The 13739-nt window shown below is 35.0% G+C and overlaps 1 protein-coding gene and 1 long non-coding RNA gene across 3 annotated transcripts in view; one reads left to right on the forward strand and one right to left on the reverse strand.

The window, feature by feature from the left end:
- SCEL (sciellin) overlaps positions 1-13739 on the reverse strand; it is a 69015-nt gene that overhangs the window by 16882 nt on the left and 38394 nt on the right. For both annotated transcript variants that reach the window (XM_053936136.1, XM_053936137.1), the window contains 4 exons: positions 13281-13346; positions 12049-12114; positions 9991-10023; positions 8654-8725 (listed from right to left, as the gene is read on the reverse strand). In XM_053936136.1, the coding sequence (XP_053792111.1) occupies positions 8654-8725; positions 9991-10023; positions 12049-12114; positions 13281-13346 (237 nt within the window). The remainder of the gene's footprint in view (positions 1-8653; positions 8726-9990; positions 10024-12048; positions 12115-13280; positions 13347-13739) is intronic.
- LOC128784494 (uncharacterized) overlaps positions 12611-13739 on the forward strand; it is a 4982-nt gene continuing 3853 nt past the window's right edge. Inside the window, exon 1 of the long non-coding RNA XR_008429504.1 lies at positions 12611-12651. This is a non-coding gene — a long non-coding RNA (uncharacterized LOC128784494). The remainder of the gene's footprint in view (positions 12652-13739) is intronic.

Consider the following 13739-nt stretch of genomic DNA (forward strand, 5'->3'; position numbering starts at 1 on the left):
CCAATAATTTAAGACTTATTCCTTCAGAAATGCAAGTAGTAGCCCACATTAATCTTTGGTGCCACTCGAAGGATAGATGAGTTATTTCCCTTCTGTAATCTTTAAATCATCATGACTTTGTAGGTGACTGCATTTTGTTACTTCCTTTCACATTATTCTGCTCTTGTCAGTGCTTTGGGTATCCCAGTGCACTGACTGGCTTGCAAGGAAGATTTTACTTGCTATCTAGGTGAGGCTACATGTGCACTCCTTGTCATCTACAGGCTAATTCATAGAACACCAACGCTGAAAGGTCCTAATAAGTGAACAGAAACAGTTGCTGCTGAGGATTGCAGCACAAAAATACAAGCAGACTGACCTGTTCAGCTACACATTATGGCTCCTACGAAAGAAAAGTTCTGTAAAAGAGAACCTTGGAAGATATTAATTTATTGTACACTTCTCAAACTTTCAGCCCCAGGAAACATCTTGACATGACTGCAGCAAGGACTGCAGTCCTTGCAAGGAAAGGACTGATGTCCTGCAAATTCTTTGCCTTGAGATGGCTGGCTTATTGCAAAGTAGAGGTCATAGGATACACAACTATAAGCTACTGGTTCAAGCATATTTCAGGTTGTTAGCAACTGAAATTAAAGAGCTGTTATTTATAAAAAGGACAAAATGTAAGGTAGAACAAGCTGTAGGACATGGGGTATAACTCAGAATTTATCTGATTGTGCTCAGGGCATACTTTTGCTGACTTTTTAAATCTCTCTTTGTTAGCAAAGCTACATTTACTTTAGCATTAGCACACAGCACTATCAACCAGTGCTGATATTAGAACATAATCCAGCCTCACATTAAAAATTAGAGTAGATCTGCATTACATAACCTAAACAGAATTTCAGGTAAGGTTTCATTTGAGAGTTGTTACTGCGTTAAAAATCAGCAATATAACTTACATCTTTTTTAATACTTCTAAAAGAGAAGACAAGTATTAAAGTAGAAAAAGACTAAACTATATTCATACATTAAAAAAGCTCCTTGAATATCAGAGTATCAAATGCAGTGAAGGGGTGCTGTGGAGAAGGATTTCCAGTTGCAAATATAATTTGCGCTTGAAAATATATACGATTTTTGTGTCCAAGGGTGGCTGAACTGAATTCATACTTCTTACATTTGTCAACAACTTTTTAAAACATAGATGATGATGGAAAACAGCATAAAACTTCTATACAAAGCAGTTTAGACAAACTAGGGGGAATATATTTCAAATACGGTACGTGGCTTGTAATAGATGTTGACATTTTTCATAGGTCATTCCAAAATATGCCACCTCCAAGTACAGTATTTTCTGAGACAGCCACTAAATCCCTGTGAACATTCTGCCTAGGGTGAGTGTTTTTGAAATGGATGAAGATGAGGTAGGTCAGAAAGCCTGCCAGGAGGAGAATATATAGATTGCTCACAACTTTAATAGAATGAAATATTTTAATAAAGACTCAGGACATGGCTGGAAGTCTTTAGGAGCACCTAACTCAGGATAACTAATATTCATTTTTGTATTCTACATAACAATACTTGGAATGACAGTACAGAGGATTTGTACTGCATACTGTGCAAAAGGCTCTCAAGTACTGAAGAAAACAAACTAATTTATTATAAAATAGAAACATTAAGATTGGGATTAAGACCTAGGTATGCTTGTCATTATTGTTAAAGTATGGAAGACAATCCTCTTGATTCATTTACTTTTCTGTTTGTAAGTGACCACCTCCTGAAAAAAAAAAAAAAAACAGCCTATTCTGCCTTTAATGACATCTTTGCAGAAAAATGCACAAAATAGCACTGTGAATCTAAAGAAAGCCCTGCCCTGAAGAAGAGGAAAACTCAAGTGCAGCTGGGATGCTGTGAGCCTTATACTATAGACTTGTTAGCCATGAAATTTGCTGCTGCTCTCTGCTATTTTGCCTCTAGCTGCTTGTGTAAAATGGGATTAGAAATCTGACAACTAATGAAGACAGTCCAGCAGAATAAAAGACTAGCAAAGAGCATAAGTAAAGTAGGTTTTAAAAAAGCTGCCAAGGCAGGCTGCATGCAAAATGTATGGTTCAGTTTATCCAGGACTCCTGTTCTGCCATATCTTGGATCCCTATGCCTCTCAGACACAAGCAGAAATTTTGTAAGGCTTATGTGACAAACTCTAGAGAAATCAGTTAAATTTCAAAAGCTTAATACCTCTGATCCTATATCAATACCAGCAAATGTTCCTTCTTTGTGGAACAAGTGTGGTTTACTTTACCTGATTCTAGTAATGTTAGCTATCTCATGCCTTCCTTGATTAAATGTATAAAAGATCTATGGACATTTTCTGTAAGCAGTCTTTAAAAGCTGAAAAATTAAGGTAATATGTAATTGCAAAGTGTGATTTTTTTTTTCCTTTTATGCTCTGTATCAAAAAGTTAGAAAAATTGAATTGTCTACATTTTGCTCTGCATTTGATTTCTAACTCACTTCACTTGAGATAGATAATATAATACTTTTTAGTCCTGCTCTGTAATCTGTGCTTGTGAATCTCACTTATTTCAGATAGTAGTTCTGAAATTTTGGTGTAACTGGTCACCATCAAAAAGAAAAACATAAATTAATCTGATGCACACATTCAAGCACATCTCACAGTTCTTTCTGATTTCTTGGGTTTTTTTTTTAATCTTGAAAACATGCAGATGAAGTTTCAGTCAGGAAACATGAATCTCACTTACAAAAAAGCTTTAGTGGTGTTATTCTTTAGTGAAAGCAATGAAAATCAAATTATAATATTTGTATTTTAAAATTCTGAAGGCAATGAAGAAAGCATCAATGCAAATAGACTGTCCTTAATGCTGAGGTGGAATTGAAGTTGATCATAGACATGTGGGAGTGAAAAACAAAATTTTAAACAGATCCCAGCTAAGCTCTTGAACCTCAAGGATCAGGAAGCAGAGTACAAGCCCATGACTCTCACATTATTTAGTGAATACTTACCTAACCTGTAAAAATCCTGAGCCTCTATTTAGTTCCAAATGTTTTCTAATTCTTGAAGACATTCTTGCCTTATTGCCTAGAATTTTATCATCCATCTTTGCTGCTACACCAACAGTTGACATACTGTTGGTGTAGCATCAATATTTTATTATTCTATGGACTAGAAAACTGAAGGACCATGCATATTTCAGACTTGTTGGAATGCCTTTAATGATTGCGGCACTTGATGTCAAATCCAGGGATACTCAGTGAGGTTTTGAATTTCGTCACTCTGTCATCATTGACATAAACATGAGCAATCCAGAGGCAACTTTATTAAAGGAATCACGCACAGTATTTTAAATAGATCTGCATCTGTTTTCTGATTAAAAGCCCTGAACAGAATTATAAAAACTACTGAGATGACTCCCTATTTCTAATATATGATATAATAAAATATATATAATATGTTTAAATGTGATACCAAACAAGTTGCATCTGATGTCCCTTCCCCAGTGATCTCTCCCTGTTGACCTACAACACATTCTGGTCAACAGCTTCTTCTTCTGACATGATAGGAAAAGAACGCAATGAGAAAGTCTGGCTAAAAGCATAAGGACATTTTTGAATTAGTCATATCAGCATAGTAGAAGACAAAAACAACCAATTGCCAAGTGGGCCTTCCAATGCTGAAATAAAAGAGTTGGTCTAGAGTATATTAAACAAGTCAGCCATCTTACTGACTGTAAAGTTTAGGATCATGGGCCCGGCTGAATTTTGATCCTCTGTTATGGCTGCTTTACTGTCCCTGTAAATCCCTGTCCATCAGCTTTTGTCAAGTATAACTGAGGATGAATAAAGGAACTTTTTGAGAGAAGATTGGCATTTATCCTGGAGGAGGGTGCATTTCCTTTCACATTGCTATGCTCACTAATCAGTGCCAGAAGCCCTCACTCAGACCTTTCAACAGCTGAGAATTAGGGGACAGAAGATGACTGCAGTCAGCTGTGAAAACCAATTTATAATGTGTCAAAACAAGTGTAATGCTTAGCCCAGAGGATTTTGGAGTTATATATAGAGGAAGAAGCCATTGATTAGAATGTTTTATAGGAGATAGAGTGGGAAAGATCACTGGAAAAAGACAACTTATTCCGTTTTTCTGGAAGGATATGTATTACCCTGTAAACACTGTATTAAATTTTCATTTAGGAATAAGGGGCTTGCATCTCTTCATAGAAGCTGTGCAACAGTGAATCATTTGTATCAACATGCAGAAAAGCTGCAAACCACTGTTACAGTGAATGCCAAATCTATCAGAATTGAGAGACAGAAGGAGCCTGTGACTTGGAAGGACCTTCTGCTGAAATGCAAAAAAAAAAAAAAAAAAAAAAAAAAAAAAAAAAAAAATTATTGTATATTATGTATAATTACTGTATTGATTTGTATTATCAAAAACAGATTGGAAAGTGTAAAGCGACTTCATTTTACCATAAAGAAACAATTGTCATTGTAACAAAAGCAAGCTAGTGAATTATGGGAGTGCTTATGTGAGTTCTGTTTCAGTGTCCTTGCTTCCAACAACTTTTGAGGGACACAGGTGTCCTCCAGAACATTTTAGAGGTCTCTAGATGGTCTAGCTAAAAAGTCAAAGCAAATAAAAGACATCCCAAAGGAAAAGTCATACAGGAATTACTCATGTAGGAGCCATGCCTTTAAATTTTGGCCATCTAAACCTTAGTCCAACCTAAGCCTTTTGAATATTTCTTGTGTCTCTTTGGAATTGCATATCTTACAGACTCACAGAATGGTTTGGGTTGGACCTAAAAGACCATCCAGTTCCAACCCCCGTGCCATGGGCAGGGACACATTTCACTAGGCCAGGTTGCTCAGAGCTCCATCCAACCTAGCCTTGAACACTTCCAGGGATATCAATCTAATGAGAACACATAATTAGCCAATGATACACCTACATGTTCTTTCAATTCTGAGCTTTACACAGCTCAAAAAAAACCAAGAAAGGTTTCGTCAATAAATGTTCGTTTAGGAGACCTGACATCCATGGTTTTAATTCCATTGGTTTGGAAAATTCCAAGTCAATAACAATTCACTATTTTGTTTTTTAATAGAACCCCTGCAACCTATCTTTTTTCTACTTTTAAAAGTTCCCAGTTGTTGATAGACACAGCAATGTGAGTCCTTACTACAAGAGTTAGTTTAAGCACAGGTAATTAATGTGTTCTTCTTTCACAATCTATTGCAATGAGAACTGGGAACACATCTTGGGTAAAATAGGAATATCCTTAACAAGGAGCACAGTACACACAGATTTACAGCATTGTCTGAATTTTCTACTACCTGAGAGGAGTAATAATAGTGAGTTATCCTGTACACTAGGGAAGAAACTTGTACAGGAGCAAGAATATAGGATTCTCTTAATTATGCCAGAAAATTTTATTCTAGTCCCCTGTTTCTGTTCCCTAGAAATTGCCTCTCTCACCCACATACTTACAAATAAACAGCTGAAATATTTTCTTCAAGACAACTTCTGTAGCTGGCAGACCAAAAAGGTATCTTTATGTAAGGGTTTCTGCAATATGCCCTTTGCCCCTACAAACTAATAGCTTTCCCTGCTAGCAGACAATCTCACTACAGGTGCTTTAAGAGCTGAGTGAGATCTCTCTCTAATCTCTTGTATAGCCCATGTTACTATCACCTCAAAGCTTTTCCTCAGGTATGTCCAAGATTAATTAATTCTGATATATCTATGAAAAATAAAAGACAAATTAATTAGTTCTACAGTTTATGAACTTATGGAAATATAACCTTTTGATTATTCTGCATTCTTTGGTGGTAATAACTTTGTATGCCCTGGTAAAAGTGCCTCACTGTGCCAAACACCATTACTTTCTGTAATGATATGTAGTTCAATACATGTGAAGCCCATTATAAAAGCCTTTTTATAGAAACACAGATTTATTTTTTTTTTGTATCCTAACTGTAATCATTATTGAAAGACTGACTAAAGCTGTGTTAAACACCCTCAGAATGTCTGAAATGGTTTAACATGGTTTTCTAGAGAACATTGTTCTTTAAAAAATGCCAGTTTTTAAACACCTGAATTTAATGGTTTATGCAATTATGGAAAGGAAAAAGGCAGAGTGAGAATCGTGCATCTTCACTGCTGTGGAAAAAAGCACAAAAAGGATGTGGTAAGCCATGAATAACAGGCCCATTGAGGAAATCAGAAAAATGTCTCTGTACATATCCAGTGTAGTGCACATCTCCTGCTGCATTTGTGAGATACCAAGAGACCTGATTTGACCTGTTATGCTCTGAAATATGCACAATTTTTAGGCAGTAATCATCACTTCTTCTGTGTTCTAGCCTACTTATGCTGCCTAGAGTATCTATAGATGCCCCTAGCTAGTCATGAGATGCCCATTCTCTTAATCATATCCAACAGGTGAAGGTCCATAAATCCATGCCTTCAGATGTGAGATGTGTATATGTATATATTTTATACACACACACACACACACACACACACAGTGTTTTAAGATGGATGCCAGGTCTGTCGTCCTTAAAAACAATGCAATAATTGCTTTTTTTTTTACAATTTTAGCCAGAAGAGAGTATCTGACATCCTTTTCAGGTAAATCCCTTCTGAAAGATTTTCCTTGTATCACTGAACAGTTCGTTAGAAAGCCAATTGCCACTTATTTTATATCGAAATTAATTCCTTATTCCTTTAACATCCCAATCAGAATCCTGAATGACAGACAATTAATCAATTAAGTCTGATGTAAAAAGCATGATTTGAAAATCTTTCTATTCCAAGTAAAAATATAGGTAGCTAAAGGATGTAAATTAAAACAGTATTCTAGTACAAATTGATATTACTATATATACTCTTCATTTAACTGTTTACTTGCCCTGTGTGACACAACCATTTTTGCCAAAAATGTAGTATTTATGTGACATCTTTAAAAAGGGGAACTTTTGCTGCCTGCTAGTTAATGCATTTTTTGACTAGCAAAAATGTAACAAAAATCTGTTGTTTTGTGAAGCTAACCTATCAGTAGCAGATGGATGATATCTGAAGCACCAGCCAAATGTAAAGGAATTATTGCAGCAGTAGAGAGGGCTGAATTTTGCCCACTAAGATTACAGACTACTTACAGTTTATATACTGACACAAATAGCAGTGCAGTGTTGCCATAGAAACTTGTAGACCAGTAAAATATTCTTCCAGCTCTTCACCAATGAAGGGACAGGCATACAGAGCTTGGGATGGTAATGAGAGCAACCAGGGGATGATGAATGTGAACTGATTGAGGGTGAGGATTAAGTCAGACCTTAACAAGCCCTTAGATGTGAAGAATGGCTGTGACTTCCCTAGTTCATACTAGGCATATTTAATTCTCTAATATATCCCACATTTGTTGACAGGAAAATGCTTCACTGAAACATTGGTTTGTTTTTTTTTTCCTTTTCCTAGGGATTACACTGTCAGACATCTTTGGGATGCCTTCTTAGTCATTTTGTACTGGTTTTACATTTTCAGGACTTTGGGAGAGGGGAACAGGATTCAAAATAGTATCAACTGTAGCTTCAGATCTCATAAAATTGTATTTTATTAATAAAATTAAATAATTTAAATTAATTTTAATGTTTACACCATTTAATATTTCCACATAAAAACTGCAAATGAGCTATTGTAATTCTCAGTGCGTATCTAGAAATCTCCTTCTAATTTAATTCATTTTATAATTGCATATTCAGGCATTTTACTCTGGTCAAGGTCACAGAGTAAAATTTTTTGCATGTTTATAGATTTATAGAATCATAGAATATCCTCGGGTTGAAAGGAACCTTAAAAATCATCCTGTTCCAATCTCCTTCCCTTAGGCTTGGGCATCTTCCACTAGACCAGGTTGCTTAGAGCCCCATCCAACCCAGCCTGTAATACTTCCAGGGATGGGGCAGTTATTGCTGACTGCATTGAAAAATATAACATCTCTATCAGTCCAGAACCTTATAATTTGCTGAAATTTTAGTTTAAAAACGTAAGAAAAAAAAAATAAAGTCTGTGTCTTTTCCACCAACAATTTTTATGGTATTCTGCAGACTTTCAAAGATTAGTTGATATGCCATCTAACTCATCCCTCAAAAGCAAGTCCATCTGTTGAGACATGCTAATTTTGTCACCCTAAAGGGTATATGTTGGGTTTTTACTATTCAAAATGTTTACACCACAGTGCACAAGTTGGGGTGTTTGTATATACATAGTAAAGTATAGTTACTACCTCTTCCATAATGTCTGAAGAGCAAAGAAAATACATTGAATAATCCATACATATAATCCATATAATCCATACAATTTTTCTGTTTCCAAACATTTGCAGCAACTTAAAAAACATGCTGCTTTTTAGGATGCAGGCTGGACAGACTGGAAGATTAAAAAATTAAACAGCTATAACCTAGCAAGTCAATGAGAGGGAACTCAGAGTTTGGACTTCTAGGCTAATGGTTAGGACTGTTTAAATGCTGCATTAATCATACACCATGTCCAAAGAAGCTATCAAATATAGAAATAAAGCAAATTGAGTACGTAATATCCCAATAATCAATGCTTATGAAAACACTGGTTTGATTATACTGTTTATGTTACCTTGCTGTAGCTTGATCGTCCACATCAGTCTCTAATTTCTGAGGGGTCACCTGGTCTAATGAAGGGGCAGCCCTGCAATAAGAATGGTGAAAACATACTTAAGGCACAAGAAGATATTTGAAAACATATTTTATCAGTTAAATGATTTATCATTGTAGATACTATATTTTTTTGAGGTGTACCTACTATGAGTTCACATTGTCTTTAATTTTTTTTCTTTAAATATATATTTATATATATATGTGTGTGTGTATAAAGAATTATACATTTATTAAAAAAAGAAATGTAATGCTTTAGTTCACTAGATTGCCACATCCACTGAGCCTTTTGAAAAACTAATATCCCTAGACTAGCTATTTTGCTAGTATGGATATAGTAATAAAGTGGAGTTTCTTTACTGTTCAAAAATTATTTTAGTAGCAAAAAAACTTGAAAAATCTTTTCTTCTACCTAATATATCTTATTTAGTAAAGACAAAACTTTTATTTAACTAGAAAAGTACCGATTTTTTAAAAGCTAAATAAATAAACATTTACACTTTCATATTTTTATTTATGTGAACAATCAAATTGGTCGCTACAGGGATCATAAGATTATGAGTAATTATAAGAAAAGGAGAAGGTGGCAGAGTTAATAAGGGTTACCTCCTTCTTTAGAGTATTTTTCTATTAGTATGGCAACTAAACCATTACAAGTTGCAGAGCTGTCTTAATTAAAATCATGAAGTTGCAGGCTGGTTAAGTATTTTTTTCTTAATTTAGACCATGTGAAAAGGACATTTAATTAATGAATTAATTTAATAAATTTATTTTCTAAAATTAGAGCAACCTTTGCAGACACTCAGGTTTAGAGTACTTTGCATCAATTCATCTTAATGCCTTCTATTACAAGCCTTTGCATGTGCAGAGCTTCTTGATTTAACTTTCTTTTTATTCACATTGCTTAACTGCTCTTTAATAGTTTCTTTTTCTTTGCATAACTCACACTCTCTTTCACTGACTTTAGAGCAGCAGTTGCATATAAAAGAGTATTTGCATTAGCAACATATATGACTGTGGAACTAAAACAGCAAAGCAGTTTTTAATGTTTTATGCCATTTAATGTTTTCTAAATTTGAGTAAATATCCAGTGAACTATTCTAAACTATATGCAAATAATTGCATTTCTGCAGGGAAGGAAGTCTTCTTCATGCACTTCTGCAACATCGACTACAGAGGAATCCTCCCAGGTAAATTATACAGTGTTTGTATTATAAATAAATGTAAAATAATAATTGAGGTTTATGCAAAAGAGCGTGTTACATTTCTAAATCTACTATGAAGCAAAGTAAGACATACGTTGTTGGAGCCTCTGAATTTTCTGAAGTGGTTCTAGAGAAAGAAAAGAGTAAACATTTCAGAAACCAAGTAGCAAAATGCTAGTATTGAAGCACTTTGCAAAATTTAGATCAATCAATAGCAATTACTTTTACTTTTCCTTCCTTCCAAGATATTTTTTTTAATGTAGAATATATGTTTAACTCAAGTAGCATAATACTAAATTCCAGCCATATTCTTTATGTCACTAAGACAATCATTCTTCAATTAACATTCTCCAGTTAATCACTTTGATTAATAGTGTTTTGTTTTTAGCACACAATCCACAACCATAAAACTCAAATACAGTGAGCTGCTTATAGTCTTAGCTCCAACTGCAATTACTTTCAAGTGTTCTATAAAGTGTGTTTAATCAGCTGGAACTGAGGCAAAGAACTCTGGAAGTTCATATATCACGTATAACTATAAAAGTCTAGAACATCTCAGAATACCAAAGGAATATAAATAACCCTGACCAAGAAAACCCACATAATATCCATGATGGCTGGACTCCCTTCCTGAGGATAGCAGAGCAGTCAGCCAATCTCAAATGTGAAGAAAAGACATAGCTGACATCGCTCTTTGCTCAGTCTTTAAGACTGAGAGTCACCTTTAGAAACTCTGCTCATTAGCATCTATGCATGGCACTTTATTTCCTGAAACTCACAGGCAAGTAAAAGGCTTTCCTTTGATAACTATTTTTACTTATTATAATATTCACAACTTGAAATAGCTTTCACATCTTCAAAGCACTTTTAAAAGCTGAACCAAGTAATCATTAAATGCCCATCACTTTTTTTTATCAGCTGTTTGTGATGGCAGCATTGTTAGAGGATCCAGGAAGGGTCATGAAAGCTTCAGAAAGAATATGCCTGGTTTGAGCCTTCTCTGAACTGTGAGACTGGAGGAGTAACTGGATAATTAGTGTTGAGAAGAACACAGGAATTCCAGCTTGCTATTGGAAGCTGGGTGGATGCCATATAGGGCATTATCCTATGCTTTCAAAATTACCATGATCTTAGCAAAATATTGAAATGAAGCCAGATAAATTCTTCTCAGTTGGCACATTGAGAACATCTAGTAAGGACGGACTTCAAAGAAACTTTAACATCTTTGAGCCATCTTTCTGTTGGGTGGAGAGTGACTGAATCTTGGCCAAAAAGATAAAGGGTAGTAAACACAGAATAAGATTAAAAATAATTGCTAAACTTGGTTTTAAGTTTTCCAGTGCCAGACATTCCATAAACTCCCAGGGCAATAATCTACCAAGATTTATATCTAATATCACAGTGTATCCATTCATTTCTGTTTCATTTAATTTCCATCATTGCTGCACATGAGACTCATATTGGAAGTTCCCCAGGTTAAAACCAGGGAAGCAGAAGGCCATGCTGCAGAAAATAGTGGACACAAGAAAAAAATATCATGAAGGTTTATTTATTAATATTTTAAACCATTCAAATTCTGCTTTTAGATAAAAGCACAAGAAACATTCCCTGTTCTCTTTCTATTCTGCCAGAAAACAACCACAACTTCAGAAATAAACATCAAACATTTATCTGCAAGTAACTTTAGTCTGATTCTTCTTGGATACTTTGGTGATAGGAGATTAATAGATTTTGAGGTTTTGTTCACACTGATACCCAAAAGGGGCAAGGGTGAGCCCCTGACTGTGAATCCAAATGGTACCAACAAATCCTTGCCCATATGGCCAGTCTCTCCATAACACATTTGCCTTGAGAAGAATTAATTGGAATAGTCCAAACTGAAACAGTGAAGAAAGAATTGCAAGCATGATAGAAAAATTTTGGGATCACTCACGTAACCTCAGGTTGCTGGCACTTCATATGCTCAGGCCCCAGTCAAGCTGGACATCAGGCTGCCAAGAGCCCAAACAAGTACTTAGGAATGTGATGCTTTCTCTTTGCATGGCATCTTCAGCATCGAGCTCAGTCCACCAAAGAACTGCCCTGGCTTTCTTGCTCCCAAAATGAGCTCTAGCCAAGAGTTAGGAAATAAGCAGCAATCACTGATACGCACCCTTTGCTTTCCACTTTTTCTGTCGAAGTCTTACTACTCAAAACTGGGGGAGGCATCCAAGATTGCCTGTAAATTTTAATAAATAATTTTTTCAGTATTAGTTTAATGCTCTGGGCCTGAACAGCATACTGTGAATGTTAGAATAGAAGTGATGTAAAAATACCTGGAAATTTTCTTAAATTATCAGTATTTTCAAAGACTGCATGTTGATACTTTTTAGACCATATTTGCAGAAAACTGAATGGAATAGGAAATAGTACAGTAATTTCATTTATTGTGAAAAATGTTCTGTGTCTCTAGGTGGTTTTTTCCTGCAATCTGAGTGGTACAAATAAATGGATCATTCATGGAAAGGACAACCAGATAAAATGCACAGAGTGTCAAGTATCAACAGAAGAAACACAATCAGGCTATTAGAGGTCACATAAACAGCACAAGCACTTTCAGTTCAGTTTTTACCCTCGTAACTATCAATCCAGCAATTGTTTGTAAGGTAAAAACAATTACACCAGAAGCAGCGCAATTCATTGATGGCCTTCCATATCTTCCAAGAACCTGAAGAGAACTACTGGACTGAAAACAGCATAAACTTCCACTAAACAGGTCTGTTAATATAAATGCAATGACATTTTCATTTCTACATTCATTATTCTACTGATCACATTTTTATGCATTAAATATAAAATAGAAAATCATGAATGAACAGAATTTGCAGCTGAGAAGGATGCAGAAAATTATGGCTATCACCAGCAGTACATTTTAAATTTAAAATGTGTTTAGTTCTACACCCTGTTTTTATTCTTGCCTAGATAATGTTATCTGAAATCCAGATTTTTAAAGGTAGCTCTGTATCATTAAGAAAACTGTGTGATTCATATGCACTGCAACAGCACAGGGTCAAGTTTGGCATCAGAGATTTCACAATTACAGTGAGCTACAATGCTTTAAAACTGAAAATGAGTACACCAGCTGAGTTAAGGGCTGCAGCCAAGTGTTAACATCCATTCTGCCATGTCCACCAGGCTCATAAAACTGGCTGTACAGAGATAAAAGTTGTAAATCCCATGGAAAAAGATAGAGGATGTAAAAGTTTAATTCTTGAAGCTTGCTGAGGAGTTTGAGCATGCTGGAGGAAGAAGAAGGTAATTTTTTAATGTAATTGTGATACATTACTGAGGTTTAACACAGTGCTATATACATTCTGGCAACCAAGCAGTGGTGGTAATGAATACCTCTTTTTCTTGACTGGAGAAGTGACTGCAGTGGTTGTGGATGCTGCATTAGGAGTCCAAGATTGTCTGTTAAGGAAATATATTTAGTCAGTTAATCTTCAGAAATAATATAATTTTAAATTATTTAAAGAAAAAAAAAGAAATCATATTTCTAATATCAGAATGATACAAATGCGTATGGTAAATGCTATAACTATGTTCATATACCACAAAGGACACAAGATGTGGAAGACCTTAAGGGGTTCTGATGTTTAGACAGCTGCATTTTTACTTGATATCCAAAGTAATTTCTGACTTCTTAAAATTTTGACTTCTGTACCTACACTTTAGTCTCCAAACACAATAATAATAATATATTTTCTTTTCTTACTTTAAATTTTGTTTCTTGTTCAATTAGAATGATATATTTGTAAAACCAAGCTATATAAAATCCAAGCCAGTGATTTCCTATAACATTTA

This window comes from Vidua chalybeata, chromosome 2, assembly GCF_026979565.1.
Source record: "Vidua chalybeata isolate OUT-0048 chromosome 2, bVidCha1 merged haplotype, whole genome shotgun sequence".
Taxonomy (NCBI): Eukaryota; Metazoa; Chordata; class Aves; order Passeriformes; family Viduidae; genus Vidua; species Vidua chalybeata.